Source organism: Netta rufina (assembly GCF_964035555.1).
Source record: "Netta rufina genome assembly, chromosome: 17".
Taxonomy (NCBI): domain Eukaryota; kingdom Metazoa; phylum Chordata; class Aves; order Anseriformes; family Anatidae; genus Netta; species Netta rufina.
Genome location: NC_140141.1, coordinates 14,982,743 through 15,007,764, shown reverse-complemented (window position 1 = coordinate 15,007,764; position 25,022 = coordinate 14,982,743). Strand labels below are relative to the sequence as shown.

Genomic DNA, 25,022 nt, shown 5'->3' with positions numbered 1-25,022 from the left:
CGATGGGTGCTGGGTGCTGGGTGCCGGGTGCTGCCCGCGCCCCCGCCCCCGCCCCGCACACGCCGTCCGTGCACGCCGTTTGCACGCACACACACGCAGGGCACAAGCGCACCCCGGGGAGCACGGGCACGGCGCGGCGGGGCCGGGCCGGCAGCCGGTACCGGTGCCGGTGCCCATACCCGTACCCGTGCCCGTGCCTGTTCCCGTGCCCGTTCCCGGTGCCGGTGCCCGCCCCGTGCCCGTTCCCGCGCCCCCCCCCCGCCGCAGGACGCATGCGCAGCGGGGCGGCGCGGGGATCCCGGCCCCTCGTGCGCGTGACGTCGCCGCGTCCCCGCCGGCGGCACCGGCACCGGGCACGGGAACGGGAGCGGGAGCGGTGAGTGCGGGGGGGGGGAGGGAGAGGGAGGGGGCGGCGGGCACGGAGCGGGCGGCGGCGGCGGGGGGCGGCCGTGCGCAGTGCCCGGTACCCGGTGCCCGGTACCCGGTGCCCCCGGCAGCCCGCACCGGGCCGGGCAGCGCCGAGCCCCGCAGCCCCGAGCAGCCCCGTCCCGCAGCCCCGCGCTGCCGGTAGCGCCCTGCCCGCACCGCGTCCCCCTGCCGCCGGCACAGCCCCGGGGAAGGGAACGGGATGGGGACGGGATGGGGACGGGATGGGGACGGGATGGGGACGGGATGGGGACGGTGCGCACCGGGCGGACCCTGCCCCACAGCCCCCCCCCCAGCCCCAACCCCCCCGCACCGCGCACCGGGCCCGGCTGCCCCTCGGCCGTGCCCCCCCCGGGGGCTGGGTGCGAGCCCCGGGCAGGCGGGGGCCGGGGCGGGGGTCGGTGGGCGGCCGCGGGTCGGTCCCGGAGCTCTGTGCCCGCTCCCCATGGAGCTGTGGCCGGGTGCTGCCCGCAGCCCTCCCCATGGCATCGCAGCACCTGCACGAGCAAACCTGCAGGCCTCGGGGATTTATGGGGTTTATGGGGTTTATGGGGTTTTATGGCTCGTCAGAGGTGTGGTGCCAGCGCCGTGCCCTGTGCCCGGGGCTGCAGCCAGGAGTGAGCCAGGCCCGGGCATCGCTGCCACCCGCACGGGGCTGGACGTGTGCCCCTGCCCCGTCCCTCCCTGCTGCTCCAGACGGGGTGGGAGCTGGGCAGCACCCAGAGCTGCTGGGCACCAGGGGCTCGTGGTGAGCTAGTGATGCCCCGACATGTGCCTGGGGACGGCTCGGGGCTGAGCGCAGCACTGGGAGCAGTGGGAGCACTGGGAGCTGCTGTGGGGTCCCCGGGTGCAGTCGCTGCGTGCCCCCCCGAAGGGCCGTGGGGCTGCTGCTGCTGCTCCCTGCCTGCAGGTCTCACGCACAGTAACTCCTGCTGCCGTGTGAAGCAGCTGATCCCCAGGGCGGTTTGCGTTACAGATGTGCTGAGCCTGTAGGGATGTGTGGGACGCGGGAGCTCTGCGAAGCGCGGAGCCTGTCAGGAACGTTTCTGGGGAAAGGAGGCAGCCCCCAGCAGGTGGTTTTGCGCTGATGGCTCCTGACGAATCTGTGATGCTCGCAGCAAGCCTCAGCCTCCTTCCTGCCTTAGCAGAGCTCGCCATGCTCCAAACCCCACAGCCCTGCGAGCGCAGGCAGCGAGCAGGCAGGGCCTGCGGGAGCAGCTTTGCCCCATCCCCAGGTGCTTTAATTTCGCTCTGGCTGTGGCTCTGTCCCTGTGGTGCAGCCCAGCTGCGGGGCACCCACCCGGCGGGCAGGACCTGGCCCCGGGGAGCCCTGCCAGCAGCGGGTTGCTCAGCGGGTGCCCTCGGGGCAGGGGGAGGGCTGCTTCCCACCCAGCGCCTGGGTGCTTGCCCTGCAGCCGCCGCCAGCCCTTCGCTTTGGGCCTGGGGGCTGCAGCCCTGAGCTGCACGGGGCAGGCTCTAGGTTTTGTCCTGCTCCTGCTGGCAGCACGGGGCAGCCATCCCAGAAGGGCCCCTTCCCATTTTCATCCATCCACGGTGCCATGAGATGAGCCCCTCCTGGGCCGTGCCTTGGCAGAAGATATTTGCCCGGGCTCTGGGCACTGCCCGAGCTGCTGGGTGGCAGCGGGGCGCTGCGCCTGTGCGAGGGGGGCTGCGCACCCCCACGGGGCTGGGGTCGGGGCCGGGCTGCAGCCGGTGCCCCCTGCCCGCACCTTCCTCCTTCGGTGCCTTCGGGGCCGGGGATGGCTGGTGTTGCTTCATAGGGAAATAAAATATTTTGATTTTGTTTCTTAAGCAAATTTGAGGTTTTGGGGTTTCTCTTGTAGAAACAACCTTTACTCTGCAGATCCTGATCTTTGTGCGTGCAGGAATGGAGCTCGTTAAGACTGACGGCTTGGCACGGGGACTTGGAAAATATTTTTTTGAAGATGCTCGGTATTTTTTCTAGCAGTTCCTTTGATTTCTTTCTCTCCCCGTTGCATGGCAGGCTCTGACCACCCACACTTGTGGGGAATGTTTTGTTCAGCGCTGGGAGTGCGGAGCCAGGTTTGCAGCGAGGCTGGTGCCTGAACGTGCACACCCCTGCCCTCGGCAGCAGGACTCTCCCCTCGCCGGTCCCTCTGCAGCTCGCTGCAGGACAACCTGCGGCGCTTTTGGTTTCACTTGCACAGCCAGCCAGGACGCAGCCTGGGAGGAATAACTGCCTGCACGTGAACTGTGCTGCCCCAGGCCCTGCTCCTGCTCCTCCTGGTGTCAGCAGCCTCAGGAGTGAGTGTGGGGGCGAAGCAGGAGCAGCGGAGGTGCCGGTCCGTGAGCTCTCAGTGCCCATCCTCTGGGGTGCCTGTGGGGCTTTGGCTTTGCCCCCCGTGGGAATAACCACAATGTAATTACAGCCGTGGGCACGGAGGAGCTGTGAATGGGAGCTGTGGATTGATTAACCGTCAGGAAGGTCCCTCTGAGGCTCCGAGCTGCTGGCCTGGTTTTGTGCACCACAGACGCTCCCCGGCGAGGGCCGGTGGCTGCGCTTTGCCCGGAGGCCACGTCCGTCACCACACGGGGGTCTGCGAGGGGCTCCTGCTCGCCAGCCCTGGTGCGTGGTGCTGAGCAGGAGAGCTTTCCTCCCTGCGAGCGTCCCTGAAGCAGCGAGTGTTGTGAAATGAGATGTGGTAACAGCCACTTCCCCTGCGCTAGCCAGAAATCTGCTGGCTCCTGGCGCTGCCCTTGGCTGTCCCAGCACGCCAAGGGGCGCAGGGCCTCTGGGCCAGGGGGGCTCCTGGCAGCGTGGGTCCTCCCCGCGAGCCCTGCTCCTGGCCCTGCTGCCCTCCCCGTTCGGAGGAGCGCCCTGGGAGCGGCACACGGGGCTGGGCCTTGCTTGGGCAAGGCGGTGGGCAGGTGGCTCCCCGGTCCCCATGGCCACCGCAGCACGTTTGGGGCCGTTTTCCTTCCTTTTCCCCGAGCCCGGCTGCTGGGGGCGTCAGCGCCTGAGGCAAATGAGCGCCTGCCATCAGCGGGGTTGCAGGGCTGGGATCCTCACTGGGGCTTTGGCCAGCACATTGATGTTGGTGCTTTTAATTGAGGGGACGCTGGGCAGGACCTGCGGGGGCTGGCGCAGGTGGGGGAGCTGCAGGGTGTGCCTGCGCTCCGTCCCCGCGCTGCTCTCACCGCTGTGCCCGGGGTGGCGGTGCTGCAATGCAAGCCACGGCGCTCTCTGTTCTATTTGGGGATTCTCAAAGGGATCCATAACCCCAAAGTGGCCTAAAATCCCTGTATTTTTGGTGGGGTTGGCTTCTGGTTCCTGTAGATGCTCCTGGCTTTGTGGCCTTCAGCACATCCCCAGCCTTAGTAAGCAAAAACGCCCTGCTCTCGGCACTGCTGCTCTCGTCACGTGGTGCCTTGAAAGCAACTCTTTTTTTTTTTTTTTTTCTTTCTGTTTTTTTTCGATTTGAACACTGTCAGTACCCTTCAGCTGCACGTCCGAGCCCTTCTCCCACCGCCTGGCCCCGCTGTGCCGCGGGAGCTGGGCGCTGCCACGGTTCATCGGCCGGGCCCAGGGTGCGGCAGCCGAGGGTGTTCCTGCACTGCACAGAGCCTGCGAATTAATTGAAGGCTATCAATTAAGTAATTAAGTTTTGCTGATTTGCAAAGATGCCAGTTAGATGCATTAGTGTGTTTTTGCTGACCACAGCTGCTGTTGCACCGCGGGGACGCTCGCAGTTCCTCATCCCTTATTAAGCACCAAGGATTTGAGCTAAATTTTTCCATGCCCCACCTCAGGCTTTTGGGGAAGCTGCAAAGACGAGCAGCCATTTCTGGGAATGATTTAAAAGAAAAGGCATTTTTTGATCACATTACGCTTCTTGTAGAAACGGTGCTTGTTGTCTGTAACCCATCCCTGCTCTGCACAATGTCCCTGTGACATCGCTTCGCTGCCGATCGCCTGCGCTTGGGATGCAGCCGTCCCTGGGCGAGCTGGTGCTGGGGGGCTGCACGTCCTGCTCCAGCGCTGCTTGGTGGTGGGCTGCGTGAGCTCTGCACCGCGTGTGGGGAGTTCATCGGTGCAGAAGCATCGCCGGGCACAGCACAGCCCCGTGGTGCAGGGCCTGGTGATGGGCAGCACGATTGAGCTGTGCTGTTTGTGTTGCACGGGGCTGCGGCGTGGTGCCTTCCCTGCCAGCTGTGCCTTCAGCAGCACGAGTGGCTGCTATCACACCCCACACCCCACACACACAATGTGTCCCCTCGGAGCTGTGCGTCCCCTCGGAGCTGTGCGTCCCCTCGGAGCTGAGTGCCCCTGCCTGCTGCGGGACCCCTCCGGCACTCGCCCCCTTCTCCGGAGGCTGCAGGGTGCTGTAGGGGCGCTGCAGGAGCCTGGGCGCGCTCTGCAGCGGGAGGTGCAGGAAGGAAGTCTGCAAGCGTGTGTGAGCGTCTGTGCGAGGGCAAGAGCCGGAGGGTTTCCGGAGCGGGGCGGCTGTTAAACCGCTGCCGCCGCGTGCAGCAGGCGGCTCGTGGGGCTGCACGGCTCGTGGGGCTGCAGGGCTGCACCCGGGGATGCGGCTGGTGCCACGCAGCCCTGCAGCCTCGTCCAGACCTGGAGTCCCGTGGGCGGTGGGGGGGACACTGTGGGGAAGGAGGGCGATGCATGTGCTGGGCTCTGCCCCGCTGCGACGTCCCTGCCGGGTGGAGTTTCCCTCTTGTTCCTAATTAGTGCTAAGGAACAGAGAGGGGCCGGTGACGTTCGAAGGCGGCTGGGCAGGAGAGGAGGAGACTCTCGGGGAGCTGGAATAACAACCGGCGTCTGCGCTTCAGATGTGCTCACAGACATCCTCCAGGGCTGGGACAGCGTCACACAGGGGGGAGCTGAGTGCAGGAGGGCTGCGGGGCTGCTCCAGGGCCTGCGGGTGGGCACGGGCAGCGCCGTGTCCTCGGGGGCACGCGGCGAGTTGGGTCCTGCAGCCACCAGGAGCTGGAGCTGCATCGGGCGGCCGGGAGCACCACGGCAGGGCTGGGGCTGGCCCTCGGCTTTGAACCAGCACCGGAGGGATCTCAGCTTCAGGCAGCTCCGTGGCATTGCTCTGGTCCTGAGCTCCGCGTCCCCGTGGCCTTGCTGGGAGCGTCGAGTTTCAGGGCCCGGGTGCGAGGTGTCCCCTGGGCTCCCTTGGCTCTTGCTGCCTGGGGAGCTCTGGCGCTGTTCTGGCTCCTGTCTGACTCCAGCGTTTGTAACAAAGGCTGCGGGGAGCGAGTCTGAAGCTGCTTCCTCTGGGACGGGCCGTGCTGCTCCGGCCACTTGTGTGCAGTGGAACCGTGCCATGTCCGGCGGCTGGGCCCTGCTTTTAGATCCTGCAGCTGCTTCTGCTCCTCTGCGGCTTCTCCCGGCCAGGGCACCGGGTTTCCTGCGCAGAGCAGCCACCGTCCTGCCGCCCCTCTCCTCCCTGTGCTGTCCCAGCTCTGCCAGCACCAAAACGCAGCTGGGCAGGACGAGGGCCCAGCCCTGCTGTGCGTGGCAGCCAGAGCTGTCCCCAGGGGTCAGGGCCACCTCTCCCGGGGCTTGGAGGGAGGTTTTGGGCAGGAGGCGTGTGTGCGGAGGGGACGGTGCCAAGGAGGAAGAGCAGTGCTTGTAACCACGCTCGTACCTATCTGTGACCAGCAAACAAATCGGCCCTGTGTTTTTCTTCCCCATTAGGTATTTCTGCAGCCACCTGGGGGGGTATCGGCGTGACACTCGGCTAGCAGCAAGATGAGCACGCGGGGAGAAGGTAAGCCTGCGTGGAGAGCTCTTGGCAGAGCGGTTGATTCCCCTGTGGTCCCAGCAGGGGAGGGATGAATATTTCATACGGTTGCCCACACCTTCGCTGATGCTCCGTTAATATTTTATTGCTTGCAGCAGCTCGCGAGGAACGCTCTAAGCCTTATTGATGGCTCAGCAGCATGCAAAATATGGAAGGCGCTTTGCCTACAGGGCCTCTGGTGTCCTTGGTGGTCACCGCTTTGCTGTCACTTCCCCACCAGCCCGCTTCTTCCCTCTCCCTCGGCTTCCTGCAGAGCCTTGAGCTGCCTGCAGCCGGGCACAGCCCTGTCCTGCTCCCCGCTGTCCCTGCTGTCCCCGCGTGCCCCCATGGGGAGCCAGGGGCAGGCAGGGGGAGCCCCCACACAGGTTCCCTGGAGCCGAGGGATGGTGCGGGCGGGCTCGCAGCCAGCCTGCCCCCCGCACAGCAAAATGAGGGAATTCCTTTGTGCCAGGGAGCAGGGCGGTGGGAAACGCTCCCTGTGAGCCTGCAAAGAACAGAGCACCTCTGTGCTCCCGGCCTCCTTGTGCACTGCTGATCTCTCCTGCTAATTAGCCTGTCTTGGTCTGCACAGCGCTAATTATTCCAGTTGGCCTTGAATCCCGAGTGCTCCAGCTGCAGTGCATCGCAATGGGTTCTGCGGCCTTCAGCAATTATTTTTAGGGTGAGCATTTGAATTCATTTACATGACTGAAGCAGCTCGAGGTAGCAGGGTGGAGCGGGCAGGGCTCGGCTGTGCTGTGGTGCTGACTGAACGCCAGGGAGCTGCTTGGTGCTCCCTGCAACTTCTGGTCGGAGCCAACGTGCCCGCGTTGGGCTTCCTGACACTCACACGGTGCAGCCGTGCGCCTGGCACTGCCGACCCTCGGTACGCTCACAGCAGGCAGCACAGGCAGCGGCACGGCCACACGGATGGTCCCGGGGTGGGAAGGCTCCTACCTGGCCGGGCAGACGGGCGCTGCCTCGCCGGGTCTGGCCCTGGTGCTGTGCAAGTGCAGCCGGGAACCAGCAGGGCAGCTGGTGCTGCGAGGCCGGGCCTTGGAGAGGTGCCCTGGGAGCAGCGGGCAGGGGAGGGATGGGGATGGGGCAGGCACGGTGCCACCAGGAGCCGTGCCATGGGGACAGACATCACGCCATGGGGACAGGCACCGTGCCATGGGGACAGGCGCCGTGCCGGGCAGGCTCTGCTGGCTGCCCCTCTCCTAACCGCGCGCTTGCAGGAGGGTTGCAGTGGGGAGGCCGCCTTCCTGAGGCCGTTCCAATGCTTGTTGGGGAGCTGCAGCGCGTGGACGCCCCTGGCCTCAGCTCCTGCCCAGGCCGTGTAAGCACAAAGGACTCGAAATCCCTGCGTGACCCCGGGAGGATTGCAAAACCTGTGCTCGCAGAGGGAGGGAGAAGGGGGCGGGCAGGGGACGGTGCCAGCTCTCCTGGGAGCTGCCGCGGGGACAGGCAGTCTGCTGCCGGCACGTCCCGTGGAGCAGGCACCTGGCCTGGGACCACGGCACGGCTCTGGGGACGTTACTGAGGTCAGCCTGGGGTGCAGGTGTCGAACGCAGACCGCGCGTTGCCGTTACTGGCATGTTACCCCTGAAATTGGTTTAATTTCTCAGCTGGTTTCGTTCTATGGGTAATTGCTTCTTCTGAGTCAGGCGCTTCAAATTTGCATGAGATGCTTTTGGTTTTCTCTTTATTTCGGCCTTCTCCCTCCCCTGTGGCAGCACGCGTACAACTAAAGCTGTTGTGGGAAGGAGGCAGGTGGCTGGCGGGAGGGAGAGCAAGGAGGTGCGCTGGGCGCAGGGAACCCGTGCTGGAAGGAAGGAGAAGGGTGGGAGCATCGGGGTCTGGGATGGAGCAGGCTCTGTAAAGGTGCCTTACCCTGTTGGTGGAAGTAACGCCGGAGATTTTTCTCCTAACCTAACACACACTCGATCCAAAGGAGTAACTGGATGAAGGCAAAGCTGGTTGGTGCCTTAAGGAAACAGTTCTGTCAGAGCTGGGCGAGTGGTGGCCTCCCCTCTCCAAAACGTCCGTGGAGCTTTGCTCCAGCCACAAACCCGAGGTTCTGGGTACAGAAAACAGCCGAGTAATCTCTTTGGGCGTGCTCTCAGGCGTGCTTTAATTACGTGCTGGGTAGAAGACACCTACCCTGAGACGTGCTGATAGGTAAGGGCTGATGAAAGCCGGGGGGTGGCGCGGGCATCCCGAGGAGCCCTGCTCACCGGTGGCTCTGTCTTTCTCTTGCAGATGCCCGCGGGGCCGGACGCTCGCTAGCCGCAAGCTGAAGCGTGGCCGCCTGTTGGTCTGCAGCCCATGCGGAGCGCAGCAGGATGCGGGTGACCATGAGGCGGGTGCTGCTGGCCGTGGGCTCGGTGGTCGCCCTGATGGTGACTCTGCACCTTGGCCAGCAGGTCCTGGAGTGCCAGCAGGTCCTGAACAAGAGGAGGCACCGGCTGATGAGGCCGGAGAACGAGGAGCTGGTCATGATGGACTCCAACCACGTGGAGTACCGCTACAGCAAGGAGATGCCCCTGATATTCATCGGCGGCGTCCCCCGGAGCGGCACCACGCTGATGAGGGCCATGCTGGACGCCCACCCCGAGGTGCGCTGCGGGGAGGAGACCCGCATCATCCCCCGCGTGCTGGCGATGCGGCAGGCCTGGTCCAAGTCGGGCCGCGAGAAGATGCGCCTGGACGAGGCGGGGGTGACGGACCAGGTGCTGGACGCGGCCATGCAGGCCTTCATCCTGGAGGTGATCGCCAAGCACGGCGAGCCGGCCAGGTATTTGTGCAACAAGGACCCCTTCACGCTCAAGTCCTCCGTCTACCTGTCCCGGCTCTTCCCCAATTCCAAGTTCCTCCTGATGGTGCGAGACGGCCGCGCCTCGGTGCACTCCATGATCACCCGCAAGGTGACGATCGCGGGCTTTGACCTGAACAGCTACCGGGACTGCCTGACCAAGTGGAACAAAGCCATCGAGGTGATGTACTCCCAGTGCCTGGAGATCGGGCGCTCCCGCTGCCTGCCCGTCTACTACGAGCAGCTGGTGCTGCACCCCGAGCAGTCCATGCACGCCATCATGAAGTTCCTGGACATCTCCTGGAGCGACGCCGTGCTGCACCACGAGGAGCTGATAGGGAAGCCCGGCGGAGTGTCCCTTTCCAAGTGAGTGTCTCAGCCCTGGTCTCTGCTTCCCGAGGAGTATTTCGTTACACAAAGCCGGTCGGGGCTAAAACGGGGGGGCAAAGATCCGTTCCCTGTGTCTGTGTGTGCTTTTTAGGGGTAGGAGCTGCGGCACATCCAGTTTTATAGATTTGTGTTTCTGAGTAAAGGACTTGATGGTGGCAGCCTGTTGTACCCCAGAGAGCAGCCTGCCAGACGGGGACTGTAGGAGCGGGTGGCTTTTATTCAGCTTCCTTGGCAGTGCAGAAGTGACATCGATCTTTAATTCGAAAGACCTGCTTGCTCAGAAACACGAGCTCTTTAACGTGGCTTTTCTCCACCCATCCTCAAACCTCCCTGCCGTGATTGCAGTGGTGCTGCTATGACTCACGCCGTGGTGTGCCGTAATTCCGCCGGTGCTGGTGTTGCAGAACATGAATGCTCTCCTCCCATGGAGACACACCCAGGCCCCTCCTCGCTGGCTCTCCATCTCTGTGCTCGAGGAGGTGCCTGCCTTCCCCCACCTTCTTCGGGTCTTTTAACGCTCTTCCTTTCCTCAGGGAAGCCGAAGCCTGCCTTAGCAAGATGTAATCAGCCGTTTATGGGAACCATCCGAGCGGGCTTTGTATAAATTCCTCTGGCCTGCAGCAGCCCGATGCCCCCAGAGCAGTGCTGCGGGGAGCTGCAGCGGGGCACGGGGCCGCTCCTCTCCTCGGGGACAGCGAGGGGGTGGAAGTGCTGCTGCCAGCGGGGCTGTGGCACTGCGTGTGCCTCGTGTGCCTCGTGCCTCGCCGCCTGGCTGGCAGCCCCGAGGCTCAGGGCTGCAGCCGCTGTGCAGGTTGACCCGCTCCAGCGCGCGGCACTGCCTCTGCGGGGCTGGGTGTGCCTTCCCTGGGCTGCAGCTGGGCTGGGCTGTGCTGGGCGTCCTGTCCTCCCCACGCAGGGCGGGAGGGGAGCGGTGTCTGCAGCGCAGCAGGGCGCCGTGGCTGGCTTTGCTTGTTGGAGCTGGTCCTGCCGGGTGTAGTGGCCAGGTTCCATCACAGGGTGAGCAGCTTGTGTGGAGCCACGGTGCTCGTGGGGTCTGGCTGGAGCAGCAGCAGGCGAGGAGGCAGGCGGGAGCTCACACAGTGCCCGTGTAAGTGCAGTCACGCAGGCACCCAAGCCCCAGGGCTGCAGGCACCTCGGCTGCCCCCAGGGCAGCACCACAGTGCCCGTGGGGGCTCTCCCTGCACTCACAGCAGGAGCAGAGCAGCATTTGAGCCGCACGCTTGTCCTGACAGCAAAATGTGCAGCTGGCAGCTGGCCCAGCTGAAGGCTCTTCCATCAGCCCGGCGTGTCTGTGAAGCCCAAGGGACAGCAGCTTTCGTGCCTTGTTTTACCTTCTTCTTTATTTTCTTCCAGGATAGAAAGATCCACGGACCAGGTCATCAAGCCGGTGAACATGGAGGCGTTATCGAAATGGATCGGGCACATCCCGGGGGACGTGCTGCAGGACATGGCCCACATAGCTCCCATGCTCGCCAGGCTGGGCTACGACCCGTACGCCAACCCGCCCCACTACGGCCACCCGGACCCGCTGGTGGTCAACAACACGCACAGAGTGAGTGTCACTGCCAGGAGCACGGCCGGGAGCTGACGGGGAGGGCTTGTGGCGGTGGACCGCAGGGCTCTGCACCCACACAGCCTCTTGAAGCGAATCACAAAAAAGAGTGGAGACACAAAGCTCTGCTCCGTGTGGGAGCTGCAGCAGTTGCAGTGCAGTCACGCCGAGGAGGTTCACAGTTACACGCGGTGCACGGAGCCTGGCGTGGCTCGGGCCGACTGCGCTCCCTGTGATTTTGTGGTGGGGTTCGTTCCTCTGTTGTGGCAGATACTGACCTGTCCCTCCCTGCTCCAGCGCCGGTCCTGACCCCAGCCGTGGGGGTTGGTGGTGTATGGCGATGTTATCGAGATGGGGGGGTGGCACTAGGCACTGCGGTCTGGCCCCTCGAGAAGGCTCGGGCTGTGCTGTGTCTGCAGGGAGCTCGCCAGCCAGTCCCATGAGGAAAGTGACGGGAGGCTCACAGTGTCTTTGGGCAAAACCAGAAGAATTTTTTTTTTAGAATATTGACTCGTGTCTGGATCAGAACAGGGAGGAAGAAGCTGCCGAGCCGCAGACAGCAGTTACTGGAGAGGGAATTTCTCAGGCTGTGGGGTGACCCGTCCTACCCGGACACCCACGCGTACCCAGCCACACAGCAGCTTGCAGGGTGGACTTGCTGATGCTCGTACAGTCGCTGTCCAAGAAGTGGTCAGTATTTTTTTCTTTCCCATAGGTTTTAAAAGGGGATTATAAAACGCCAGCCAACTTGAAAGGTCACCTGCAGGTATGTCCCGTGTCACATCTGAGCACTTTGCCCTGGGTGCCTGGTCCCTTGCTCCCTCTGACGGGCGTTCGCAGGCTGGGCAGCCCAGCTGGGGAAGCGCTCCTGGGGCTGCTCTGTTGTTCCTGCCCTTCCTGCTGTGCCCCGCTCCATCCTCCCAGCTTTATTTTGACATCCTGCCTCAGTCACAAATCCTGACGTTGTTCTGTGCTGCTCAGAGCCTGCCCGTTCACCCATCAGTGCTTTCTGTTCTGCTCTTGTGTGTGGGTTATTGCTGTACAGCTCTGCGCTCACTCCTCAAACTTGAGTTCTTCATTCTCTTTTGAGACACTTCCACCTTGCTTCTGTCCTGAAACTCATTTTTTGTTGTTGTCCTGGGTCTTGCCATGTTTAGGGAAGGATTGCTTGTCTGATTTCAGGGTAGAGGTGGGTCTTCTGGGTCCTGTACCTGTGTGATTGTATTCCGGTGTCAAACGTACGCTGCATGGCTCCCTCCCTGTAGAGCGGTGTCTGAGAGCCATTGATGACCATCTTTTACACTGCAGAGCTGTCCAACAGCCAGCACACACAGACTTAAAAATAAAATACTTGACTCTGCAGAAGGCACTGCCTGCCTGCACAGGAGGTGCGGTGTGTTGGTGTGGAGTCACACAGATGTTTTGATCAAAGGTGCCAGTTGGACCTGTTCAGCGTGGGGACTCCTTACGCAATCAGACTGATCTGCACTGCCACTGCCACGTGCAAACGCACACAGCCAAACCCCAAAGTGAGGAAACGGGGCTGCTGGGGGAGCAAGCACGCGCGTGTATTCGCTGCAGGAGGTGTCACTTGCAGTTCCTGAGCAGCCACCTCGTGTGGTTCATGGTGCACTTACAGGAGGGAAGCGAGAAGCTGCAGGCCCCTGGCCCAGTCTCGTGGCTCCTGGTTCTGCGCCGTGGCACTGTTTTGTTCTGGCTGCTTCCCTTTCCCGATACAGGGAGCGCATTGGGGATGCTTGGAAGTACAGGTGGTGACTTAAAACTGATCTTCTGTTTCTTGGTTGTTCTAGGTGATGCAGAACACATCATCTTCTCACTAATAAAATTAACGATTTCCAGGTAAGACCTTATAGTTTAATGCGGGACCATGCAAACTGCCCGCATTGCTCCAGGGCTGGCATTTTGCTGGTTTAATTTCTTGAGCCCGTGGATCAGCCAGGCTGCTCCAGGCACGCTCGCCATGCCCAGGATCTCTTGCACAGTCGCTTTAAGTTTTCAGGGCAATACTGTTACGTGAGGTGATTTGTCAGGACTTTGTATTTTTCCCCTGAGCTCTGCAAGAGGCTCACTTCAGCAGAACTGCAATCATCCACTTGGGAGCGTTATTACTGAGCACCCTGTGGGGAACATGGAGCGGGGCTGTGGGAAGGGGGGGCTGTGGAAGGAAGGGGTGGGAGTGGGGGGCTGTGGGGGGCTGTGGGGAGCTGTGGGGGGCTGTGGGGAGCTGAGCTGCCATGGGGAGGAAGGTGAAGGCCGTCCCGGCTGCTGTCAGCTCGGCAGCCCCGGGCTGCTCCCCCTGACTTCAAGAGCAGCTGTTGGTGATCGGATGCCTTTGTCTCTTTGCAGGCAGCCTCTGTGCTAAGACACAAACGGCACTTTTTTTTGCCGAAATTTACACTTAGAACTTTGCAAATACACGCTTAGAACTCTCCATTTCAAAGCAGTCTCTGGCCAAAAAATTAAAAAATAAACGCAGGAGGAGCCCGGGGTGGGAGCGGCCGCGTGCCCTGAGCTGGAGCTCGGGGTGCTCCTGAGGGGCTGCTGCAGGGGGACAGCTCGGGGGGGTCCCGGTGCTGTGAGGGCCGCGCCGGGGGCACCCCGGGGCCGCTCCCCGACACCGGGGGGTGCCCCAGGGCCGCCCCCCGACCCCGCTGCCCTTCTCTCTTGCAGGTTGCTGCGGACAGCGCCGGGAGGCGGTGGCAGGAGGCCGGCAGGAGGCTGGCAGGAGGCCGGCCGGGTGCTGGCGGCGCTGCCCCGGCCCCGGGACCCCCCTGGGACCCCCCCCGGGACCCCCCCGGGACCCCCGGTGCCGGTGCCGGGCCCGTTTGGGGCAGGCCGTGTACAGACTGTATTTAAGAGTCAATTAATATATGCTGTGTTACTACACGCGGCCCTGTGCGGGCTGTGGTTGCGTTCATTAATCACTAATTGAGGCGCGCGTTAATAAGGGGCGACCCCCCGCCCCGGGAGGACCCGCGGCTGGCCCCGCCCGCAGGGGGGCGCGAGCGCGGCCGCTCCTTCCGGGCGGCGTCTCTATGGTGGGGGGGCGGTACCGGAAGAGGACGGCGCGGCTTCCGGCTACCGGCGGCTGAGGGGGGCAGCGGCGGGGGCGACACCGGGAGCGGGCGGGGGGCGGCGGGGCCGGGCCGGGCCGGGGGGGGTCGCAGCGCCATGTCCATGTCGCACCTGTACGGCGCGGAGGATGGGGTGGAGCTGGAGCGCTTCGAGGTGTCGGACTGGGACCTGCACAACGAGTTCAACCCGCACCGCGCGCGGCACCGGCCCAGCAAGGAGGAGGCCACGTACGGCGTGTGGGCAGAGCGCGACTCGGACGAGGAGAGGCCCAGCTTCGGCGGGAAGCGGTACGGGGGGGATGGGGAGGGATAAGGGGGGGCTCCCGGCCGTGGGGGCCGGCCCCGGGGCTCCCCGGGCACCCCCCGGTCCCGGTGCCGTTCGCTGAGCGCCCCCCGCGCGGTCCCGGTGCAGCTCCAGGGATTACTCGGCCCCCGTGAACTTCATCAGCGCCGGGCTGAAGAAGGCGGCGGCGGAGGATGGGTCTGAGGAGGACTCCGAGGAGGACGAGGGGCCGGCCAAGCAGGAGGAGGCGCCCAAGGAGTTCGTGCCGAAGAAGCTCAAGACGGTGCGTGGCCCGCGGTGCTCGCAGCTCTGCGTGGTGTGCTTGGGGAGCTGAAGGGCTCATGGAACAACGAGGGGGCACCAAGGAAGGAGAAATAACTAAAACCAGGGAGCCACACGGTTGGGTCTTCCTTTAAGGGAGAGGTTCTCTCTCTGCTCACTGTTATTCTGATGTGATGTTGCGTGCCCTTGGGAAAATCACTCCCTTGTGGGCTCTTTGTCTTCCTAAATGATCCCTTTGGTTAGCTGAGGTTAAACTAAAAGAACATGCATTTCCATATGATGCACGTTTCCTCTCTTTGGACAACCAAAATTCCAAGTTTTCTTAATCTCCCTGAACGATATGACTGATCTGAGCGTCTCACAGATTAAAACAATAAAATACTCATCTTCAGCTCTCAAATTCAGTAAGAATCAGGAAACAGCTCCAGCTAAAGCCAGTGACAGAGCCTGATAACTAGCAGCTCTAGTGGGTTCCTGCATGGCCGGCAGCTTCTGTCGGCACAGATGTGGCCCCCTGATGCAGTGAGCAGGGGAAGCAGCAGTGCACTGTGCTGACAGCGAAATCGCTGCTGGGGAGTTCTGTCTCTCCAAGAGAAACTCAGCGGGGCTATTGCAGCTCCTCAAACATCTTCTGTGTTCTGTTTGTGTGTTTTAATAGGGCGGTAATTTCAAGCCTAGTCAGAAAGGCTTCGTAGGGGGCACAAAATCTTTCATGGACTTTGGCAGCTGGGAGAGACACACCAAGGGCATCGGGCAGAAGCTCCTCCAGAAGATGGGCTACGTTCCGGGAAAAGGTCTCGGGAAGAATGCGCAAGGTACTGCCGTTGTATGGCTGTTTCTTGTTGAGTTGTGGTTTGGAGGAGGGATTGAGCTCTATAAAGAGCTCTCATTTGAGGTGGCTTACAAATGAGCTCTTGTTTCTCTTGCAAGCGATATGGGTCCACATGGCAAGGTTCAATTGTACATAACTTATCAAAGGCTAGTTTTGTGTTCTTGCTCTTCTGCAAGTGAGAGCAGGAAGAAAGAAGGGAGACAAAATGCCAAGGGTTGGCAGCTCACAGAAAATGGGGTGTTATTTTATGTGATAGAATGAAAAAGCAATAAAATGCAGCTGTGAGTAACGCTGTGTGTGTGCACCTATGCAAATCGGTGGTTTTGTAGTCGCTAAGAAATAAGTGAAGTGGAGAAGGATACCACAGTAATGGAGGGGGAGCACAAGGCTGGGTGTTTGTGCTGATGGGATAATTAAGGTACTGTAAGAAAAGTATTCTCCCTGTTAAGCTGTTCTTCCTCCTGATCTAACTCCCGTCTTGTTAGGTATCATCAATCCGATTGAGGCCAAGCAGAGAAAGGGCAAAGGAGCTGTGGGAGCGTATGGCTCTGAACGAACCAGCCAGTCTTTGCAAGACTTCCCTGTTGTTGACTCAGAAGAAGAAGCCGAAGAGGTATTTATGATTCCTGGTACATCTGCTTTCCCTCTTGTGCAGTTTCTACAAAATTCAGTTCTAGTATCAGCTTCTGTGTTAAAGAAAATTGTCTGAAGTCATTTTAGATAAGAAGTTAGAGATGTATCTAAGTTAAATCCATGTGGTATTTATTCTTGTCCTTGCAATGTTCTTTTTGTTGGTTCTGGCCCGCTTTTTTCTGGTGGTCTTCCTAGAACCCCATCCTCAAACAGTCCCCTCCTAAATAAGTAGTTGGCTTTAGCTTAGAGGAAAAAAAAAAAAAGGTAAGAAACATTCTGCTAGCATTGAGAGTAAGGTGGCTGGCTGAGCCAGCTGGCTGCTCTGCTTTACCTCTTCCCTTGTTATTCTGCTGCACATCATTCTTCATTGATCTAGTGGTTATTTTTTCCATAGAAAATAGACAATTTTGGGGTGAGACGGAGCATCAACAATAACTTTATTTTGTTTTTATTTAGGAATTTCAAAAAGAGCTCAGTCAGTGGCGGAAGGATCCCAATGGAGGCAAGAAGAAGCCCAAATACAGCTATAAGACAGTAGAAGAACTGAAAGCCAAGGGCAGGATCAACAAACAGCTTTCAGCCCCTCAGAAGGAGCTGTCTCAGGTCAAGGTAAGGCTGATACCCAAGTGGTGGCATCTCTGGAAGCCAGTTTGTCCATGAAATGTTGTGAGGGTTTTTTTAGCCATCAGTAACCTCAATAGAAGGCAGTTGTAAAAAACTGACTGTCTACAGCCTCGTGCAAATCAAGGCCTCAGACTCATTATCAACTCCTTTAATAGACCACAACATCACCTGGGACGTTGGGGTTGTTTGCTTTTGCAAGTTGTCTCGCATTTGTCATAGCTTGTATTGCTTAATTAAGATACTCACCCAAGATTAACATCTCTTAAAAAAAAAAAAAAAAAAAAAAAGTATTAAATTACCGAAGACTTCTGTACAACAGCAAACAAAATACTGCATGCATCAATGCAGTTGGCAGATTAACTCAGCAAAGTGGTAAAATTGAGTTCAGAGGCAGAGTCCTCCAGCTCTGACTGCAGAATGTTTTTTATGCATTCTAAATCTTCAGGCCAGCAGTGGGCCTTGTTAGAGGTAGCCTCCTGTTGCCTGTCAGAATACCAGATCTTGTTACTAGCCTGCAGGAGTAATGAAGGGAGTTGAAAATCTCCAATTTTGTAAGGGATTTCCTCCCAGTTTAATATGAAATAGGTTTTTTAAGACATGTTTTTTCTTGTTTGTTGGAAGGTTATAGATATGACGGGCCGGGAGCAGAAGGTTTATTACAGCTACAGTCAGATCAGCCACAAGCACAACATCCCTGACGACAGCCCTCAGCAGCCGCTGGGCAAAGACGCCAAGCCCCAGGGATTCGCCTTGCCTGAGCTGGAGCACAACCTGCAGCTCCTCATCGACATCACGGAGCAGGAGATCATCCAGAGCGACCGGCAGCTGCAGTACGAGAGGGACATGGTCGTCAACCTGACCCACGAGATCCAGAAGATGTCTGAAGTCCTCTCGCACGAGGAGACTGCGATCAGCAACCTCAGCAAGGTCCTGGACATGGTGGAAGAGTGCGAGAGGCGGATGCAGCCCAACTGTGAGAATCCCTTGACCCTGGATGAGTGTGCAAAGATTTTTGAGACGCTTCAAGACAAGTACTACGAAGAATACAGAATGTCTGATAGGGTGGACTTGGCGGTGGCAATAGTTTATCCCCTCATGAAAGATTACTTCAAGAACTGGGATCCCCTCAAGGTGCGTGTTAGTTTGATTTATCTGCAGTTTTTATTTGATGGCTTAAGCTTTTTTATTTTAACTTTCCCCTCCTTGCCCAGAATTCCTGTCCACTTTGGAGAGGAAATAAAATTAAAAAAAAAGAGACAGACCCTTCCTCTCACCTGGCAGGAGAAAGGAAGGCTCCAGAGACTGCTCCCAGCGTTCATGTCAGAGTGAGATAAGCGTGCAGAAAGATGGATCCACCCTGCACACGTACCCAGGCACTTCCTAGGGCCCAAGGCCAGTGTTGTGTAGAATGGCCAACAGTTTAGGGGCTTGTAGGATTAAAGTCAAGTCTTTTCATGGATGTTAGGAAGAAAAGGCAGATAAAAGCTAAATCTCTAGTCCTTATTTTTTGAAAAGCAGAGGGGTCTGTTTTTCAAGCAGTCAGGTATGCAGTGTTTGTTCCCAATGCTGTTAGGCTGTGGTCCATTAAGAGTCTGGATTCTCTCTGTGCCCCTGAAAGTTCTGACAATCCTTCCTCCTCCTGGAGGTATGATAAATCCATAAAGGGAGGGGTTTCCTCTTGTGGGACCTTAATAACTGCTGCAGGCTCCTAGCTTGTCGTCAGAGTCAGTGAGAAGCTGGCTGGCTGAGCATGCCCCAGCCTGTTCTTTGTAGATATCAGCTGAAATGAGGGAAAAAGGATAAAGGCCACTTACACCTTATCGCTTCCAGGACTGTACATATGGCACGGAGATCATAGCCAAGTGGAAGAGCCTTTTGGAAAACGACCAGCTGTTATCGCACGGTGGGCAGGACCTCTCAACAGATGCTTTTCACAGGTAAATAAGAAATTAATTGCACTTTGAGTACCTTCAAATGCTGCTTCCTCAGTGATGGAAGAGAGAGAAGCGTGCTTTCCAGATGATTCTCTTGAGATGTCTGTTAAAACCCAGCTGTTTACTATATAAAAGGAAGTAGCTTTTAAATAAGTTGTCTGCTTGGTTTATCTAGGCTTGGGGCTACAGCTTTGAACTTAACTTTGATTTTTTTTTTTTTCCAGACTGATGTGGGAAATCTGGATGCCATATGTCAGGAACATCGTGGCTCAGTGGCAGCCGAGGAACTGCGGGTCGATGGTGGATTTCTTGGACAGCTGGGTGCACGTTGTTCCCGTGTGGATCCTGGATAACATTCTGGATCAGCTCATCTTCCCCAAGCTACAGAAAGAGGTAAGGTGGGAGAGCTGCGCTGGAATGCAGCCTTGCTCTGAGGCAGTGTTTCAATTTCAGCCAACTACAACCTCCAAAACACCGGCCTGTTGCCTCTGTCAGTGTATTTAGGAACTGGGGGGTTACACTATGGCTCTTCCTGTATCTGGCAAGACTTGCTGGCAACAGATGGACCTATGAGTTCTCTTCTGTGTTTTGCCTTCAGGTGGAAAACTGGAATCCTTTGACAGACACGGTGCCAATCCATTCGTGGATCCACCCCTGGCTTCCCCTGATGCAGGCACGATTGGAGCCGCTGTACTCTCCCATCCGAAACAAGCTGGCGAACGCGCTGCAGAAATGGCATCCCAGCGACTCCTCAGCCAAGCTCATCCTGCAGCCTTGGAAGGACGTGTTCACACCTGGGTCCTGGGAGGCCTTCATGGTCAAAAACATTGTGCCTAAGCTAGGTGAGACAGGCCAAACAGTGCCAAATTCCTGAATCAGCTCGTTGCTGCCTTCCCCCTTAACCCCTGAAAAATCACGTGGGCACGATTGTCAGTGTCACTTCAAAAATTATTAGTGAGTTTAGACAAAGTTTGCATCTTCTTTTGTGTTACCACTACCATGCTTTTTTTTTTAAAGGCAGACATTGTAGAAATCATGGGAAAGTCCTGTGATTATTCTCAGTGTTTTCTGTCTTTATTTTTCTAAGTCATCTGATGCCTCAGCTGACAGGAGTATTTGATGGCTGTCGGATAGGAATGGAGAGACAACTTATAGCGTGGTGCTCCTGTATTCTTAGGCCTGTGTTAATGCTTTCACCATGAGATTTTGCAATTCCTGTCAGCCATGCAACTTGGCTAAAAAGCTCTGTGGTCTAAAAAAAAAAAAAAAAAAAAAAAAAAAAAAAAAAAAAAACAGTTGAATGTTTTAAGGTTCTCAGCTCTGGCAGCAAATTGTAATTGTGGGAAATGGAAGTGCACTGTTCCAGTGTCAGGGATCAGGCAAACAGTTTAAAGATCCCGAAAGTCTCATGGGGTAATGCTCAGTACCGTGGCTCCTCAAATCGTGCATGTATCATTGTGAAATAGCTCAGGGCACTTGTAAGCCGCCTTCTGCTGTAACTCTTCTTCCTGTCTTCCTGTTTCCTAGGGATGTGTTTGAACGAACTCATAATAAACCCGCACCAGCAGCACATGGATGCCTTCTACTGGGTGATTGACTGGGAGGGGATGATTTCTGTCTCCAGTCTTGTTGGGCTGCTGGAGAAACACTTCTTCCCCAAGTGGCTGCAGGTGAGGAGCTTACCAAAGCTGGGTCAGACATGGTTCAAAGTGAAGTCTTTTACTGACTCTGACCTAGTAATTGCTGCCCCAGTGCCAAAATGGTTCAACTGCTACATGGAGCTGTTTCCATCATAGCTCCGTACCCAGGAGACCAGACTTTTTCCTCAGACTGTCATTGTCTTTCTTTTACTGAAAGCTCAGTAATGAAGTAATGCATTATATGGACTTTCTTTCATAATTGTGTCCAATCGAGTCTGACTGGTCCTGTTGTTTTGCAGGTGCTGTGCTCTTGGCTCAGCAACAGCCCCAATTATGAAGAGATCACGAAGTGGTACTTGGGCTGGAAGTCCATGTTCTCAGACCAAGTGTTGGCACATCCGTCAATCAAAGACAAATTTAATGAAGCTCTCGATATCATGAACCGGGCTGTCTCTTCCAGCGTTGGTAGGTGGCTTCCTGTGGTGGCAGCACAGCAGCGTTTGGTTCTTGTCAGGCTGTGTTTAGGAATGGCCCTGCTAATCAGCACTGCAGCTGCTCCAGTGAGCATTAAGAACCAGAAGGATTTTTACTTTGCTCTGCCCATAGTAATTATCTGTGCTTCAGTGAAGCACAAACTGTTTTTTATCTCTGGTGCCTGTGCCATTAGGGTACTGATTCTCTTTTCAGCATCGCCTGGATACAGGGTATTTTATGTCAGGAGAGAGCAGCAGAGACCATCACTTCAAATTGTTGGCCTCTGAAGCTATAATTTAGTGTGGGTTTATTTTTTCCTTCTCCTTAGCATTAGAGCAGTGCCCTTCCTTCCATGTGACCCTCCCTCTGATACAAAAGAATTGTTAGGAATTTGCTGGAAATTAAACTGTGTAAAAAGGGAAAGAAATGCTCAAGGGAGCAGTGCCTGAAATTCATCCTGGGTTTGGGCCTTGAGGAGTACATTTTGGTGTTGCTGTTTGTTGTCATTTTCCCTTGTTCAGCAGGAGTGCAGCATCCTTGTGCACGCTCAGATTCAGTTGGGGATTATCAAAGCCCGTCTCTTGCTGCAGTTCTCTGATTCATCTTTCTAGTCTGTTGTATTAACGCTACCACTAAAACTGAAGCAACAAAAGCTGTAAGGGATGATTCAGAACGTTATGGCTCAACGTAAATAATATTTACTGTGTCCTGGCCCGACTTTGCCCAGGGACCTTGTTCTCACGTTTTGTCTGCCCACCAGGTGGCTACATGCAACCGGGTGCCCGGGAGAACATCGCGTACCTCACGCACACGGAGCGGAGGAAGGACTTCCAGTACGAGGCCATGCAGGAGCGGCGAGAGGCCGAGAACATGGCCCAGCGAGGCATCGGCATGGCTGCCAGCTCCGTGCCCATGAACTTCAAGGACCTGATTCAGACAAAGGCGGAGGAGCACAACATCGTGTTCATGCCGGTGATCGGCAAGCGGCACGAGGGGAAGCAGCTGTACACGTTTGGGCGGATTGTGATTTACATCGACAGGGGCGTTGTGTTTGTGCAAGGGGAGAAGACCTGGGTGCCAACCTCCCTCCAGAGTCTCATCGATATGGCGAAGTGAGGCTCCTGCTTTGAACTGTGAAGATGATCTTAATGATATTTTTAGGGTAACTGTCATAAAATAAATAAGTTACAGGTTTGTAAATAACGAAGCTTCGGCTGTACACCGGGATTGGTTTCTTAGCTGCTCCGACAGTGTCAAGAGGTGAGATTATTCATGGAAGGTGGTGCTGAGGAGGAGCCAGCAGTTCCGATGTTGTGTAATTGCCACTTGTGACACCACTTCAGTAATGGTTTGAACCCATTAGACCAGTGGGGGTTAGAAGGGACCCCTGGTGGTCATTCTCTGCTCAAAGCAGGGCCATTGCCAACAGCAGGTCACCCTGAAAGGCTCCCCTGATGAAGGTTTCACAGCTCTCAGCTGCTGCGCTGCCCTGGCAGTGATAATTACGGTCCTGATGCTGTCCCTCACACTGGGCTCTCTCTGCCAGCTGCAGCCAGGAGCTGTGCACCTCTCCAGGGGTGCTATGGGCTTGTTCAGCCTGGTCCCTGCCCCAGCCCTCGGGCCCTCGTTAGCTCCCAGTGCCCCTCTCAAAGCAGAGCTGGAAGGGAGATTGCTGTTCTAGTAGGTTCAGATGTGCTGCAGGAGCTCAGTAATTCTGGGCACTTCTTTCCCCAGAGGGAAATGCCGTGGCTCTTCAAAGAGGAATGTCTGGAGAGCTGGTTGTAGTAGCACTGAACAGCTCGAGTCCCCTGCCTGAAAAGAGCTTTTATAAGCCTGTGTTAGAACCAGCTGCTGCCACTTTCAGCTGCACATCCCTCAAATTAGTTGCCTTTCTGTGTATGTCAAAACGTGCATGGTGCAGGCGAAGGCTTTGAATTGCTCGTGACAGGGGAGATCAGAAGCGCAATCACCGCGCTCTGCGGCTGGTTTAAAAGGCAGCTCTCTGCAGTTACCCAAGTTTGCTGTAGTTGAGCATGAGTCAAAGCACAGCTTCTTAAAAAAAAACACTTTTATTAAAAAACCACTGAGCACCACAAATGTCCGACTGGGCTCAGCATCCAGGCACTGCTGCTGCAGGCGGGGGTGATGCTGTCTGTGCTTGGGCTTCTCTCGGCCGTGCTGGTGTTACCCTGGGAAGGACCGGGGCTACCCCGGGGCACAGTCAGGACTGCACTGCCATGGGGCTGTGCCCTTTACCTTCGTCCTCCTTCCTGATGATCTCCAAGTCCTCGCACTCCTGGTACGTCGGCTCCTCCAGGAAATCCCAAACCTCTGCGGAGAGCTGCTCCAGTTTGTGCAGGGGAAACCAGTGGACGGAGGTGTCGTTGAAGGTGTCTGCGTACCGAGGGTGTGCTGGGAGCGCCACCTCCTCTGTCCCTTTTAAGATCTATGCACATTGGAAAAAATGTTATGTACTGTGTAAAAACTGTTCTGTGAGGTTCTGTGAGGGTGGGAACGGTGCTAGCTGTACCCGTTACCCCTGTTCACAGTGTCTTCTGCAGACAACAAAAAAAAAAAGAGGATTCATTTTTATACTGTAGCTGACAAGACAGAAGGTTTTAAAACCAACCCCCTTCTTTACAGTTGCAATTAATTCCCTTTCTCATTAAAAGGTGCTTGTCAGCACAAACCAGTCACTTTAAAAAAAAAACACACAGTGCTTCCTACCTTTGCTATGTAGGAGTAATCTCTCTCCAGTACTCTTGACAGCACTCTGCAAAACAAAGCTGTGAGGTGGCAGCAGGGCCGTGCCCTTCGGGGGGCTGAAGCCAGCTTCTCTGCAGCTGCGGGGGGCAGCAGGGGTAAGGGATGGGGATGGCCAGGCCTTGGGCACCACGCAGACATCCCCTACAGAAGTGTTGGAAAAAGGCAAACACAGAGGGAAGGGAGCAGAGAGGGGAGCAGGGCGGGGGGCGCACCTCTCCTGCATCCCCTTGAAGCTGTTGCCGATGATGACCATGTTGGACAGCGCGGCCGGGGCCCAGTTCCTCCAGAGCAGGTTGTTGTACAGCGCCTTCCCGCAGTGCACCATGTAGAACAGCGTGGGCAAATCCCCGACCTGATGCTTGCCCTCCTGCGGGGAGCAGGGCGCTGGGGCCGGGCTGGGGCTGCACCAGGGGCCGGGACCCGGATGGGTCGGGGCTGCCCTCACCTCGTTCTCCGGCAGCAGCCGCAGCCCCAGCTCGCCCAGCGCCGCCACCTCCAGCTCCGAGAAGGCCGGGTCGAACACCAGGCAGCGGTCAGGGGGCACCTGCGGGGACACGGGTGGGGACAGGGCCAAGTGTGGGGCACAAACATATGTGTGGGACACATGGGGACAGGGCCCTGGGTGGGTTGGGGACACGGGTGGGGTCAGGGACATGCATAGGGATTGGGCTGGGGACACGGGTGGGGACAGGGCTGAGTGTGGGGCAGGAGCACAAGGTGGGGGACACATGGGGACAGGGCCCTGGGTGGTGTGAGGACACACGTGGGGAGGACACAGGTGGGGACAGGGCCCAGGGTGGGCTGGGGACACACAGGGGGTTGGGGACATGCATGGGGATGGGGCTGGGTGTGGGGCTGGGGACACGGGTGGGAACCGGACACGGGTGGGGTCGGGGCCCCGCGTGGGGCTGGTCCCGGGCCGTACCTCCATGCGCTGCAGCAGCAGCAGCAGGAAGGCCAGCTGGTGCCGGGCGTTGGGGCAGGTCCCGAAGCGGCCCAGCCCGTAGCAGACGCAGCGCCACGGCCGCCCCGAGCCGCACGGCGGGGCCCGGACGGCTCCTGGGGGGGGGGGGCGCGTCAGGCACCGGGACACCCCTACACCGGCACAGCGGCCCCCCCGGTCCCCCCCAGCCCCCCCAGTGCCCCCCCGCCCCGCACGTACCGGCGCTGTCCTCCCAGAAGCCGGAGCCGAGCAGCTCGTCCCTGCGGGGGGGTTACCGGGGGGTGAGCGGTGCCGGGGGGGCGCTGCCCGGTGTTTGTGTGTGTGTGGGGGGGTCCCGCACTCACCGCGCCTCCCGCAGCCTCCTCAGCACCGCGCCCCCCTCCTCGGCCCCCCCCCGGCCCCGTTCCCGTTCCCGTCGCCGCCGCCGCCGCCCCCCCGGCGGTTCCCAGGCGCCCTCCGCCATCGGGCCCCGCGCGGCCGCCGTCGGCGCCGCCGTCACGAGGGGGCGGGCACGGGACCGGCAGCGCCC

General features: G+C 58.3%; 3 protein-coding genes across 4 annotated transcripts; 2 read left to right on the top strand and 1 right to left on the bottom strand.

Moving 5' to 3' along the window:
• Positions 1-325: 325 nt before the first annotated feature.
• On the top strand, positions 326-13,894 carry TPST2 (tyrosylprotein sulfotransferase 2). 2 transcript variants are annotated; one of them, XM_084297172.1, is made up of 7 exons: positions 326-376; positions 6,125-6,197; positions 8,472-9,390; positions 10,789-10,987; positions 11,703-11,753; positions 12,799-12,847; positions 13,679-13,894. In XM_084297172.1, the coding sequence occupies exons 3-6, from the start codon at positions 8,555-8,557 to the stop codon at positions 12,826-12,828; spliced, it is 1,116 nt and encodes a 371-aa protein (XP_084153298.1). In that variant the 5' UTR covers positions 326-376; positions 6,125-6,197; positions 8,472-8,554; the 3' UTR covers positions 12,829-12,847; positions 13,679-13,894. The 2 variants fall into 2 exon arrangements, with proteins under 2 accessions (XP_084153298.1, XP_084153299.1); XM_084297173.1 differs by lacking the exon at positions 326-376 and adding an exon at positions 2,897-3,034.
• A 274-nt stretch (positions 13,895-14,168) lies between these two features.
• Positions 14,169-21,991, top strand: TFIP11 (tuftelin interacting protein 11). The gene is made up of 12 exons (XM_084297264.1): positions 14,169-14,370; positions 14,495-14,648; positions 15,306-15,462; positions 15,965-16,092; positions 16,569-16,721; positions 17,358-17,867; positions 18,567-18,673; positions 18,895-19,063; positions 19,269-19,512; positions 20,198-20,340; positions 20,610-20,775; positions 21,545-21,991. Exons 1-12 carry the CDS (start codon positions 14,180-14,182, stop codon positions 21,898-21,900), a joined length of 2,478 nt encoding a protein of 825 aa, XP_084153390.1. The 5' UTR covers positions 14,169-14,179; the 3' UTR covers positions 21,901-21,991.
• An 848-nt stretch (positions 21,992-22,839) lies between these two features.
• Positions 22,840-24,956, bottom strand: SRRD (SRR1 domain containing; the record flags this gene model as incomplete). The annotated part of the gene is made up of 7 exons (XM_084297465.1): positions 22,840-23,230; positions 23,512-23,557; positions 23,763-23,917; positions 23,996-24,094; positions 24,476-24,609; positions 24,713-24,753; positions 24,838-24,956. 7 exons carry the CDS (start codon positions 24,954-24,956, stop codon positions 23,006-23,008), a joined length of 819 nt encoding a protein of 272 aa, XP_084153591.1. The 3' UTR covers positions 22,840-23,005.
• Between the last annotated feature and the right edge of the window lie 66 nt (positions 24,957-25,022).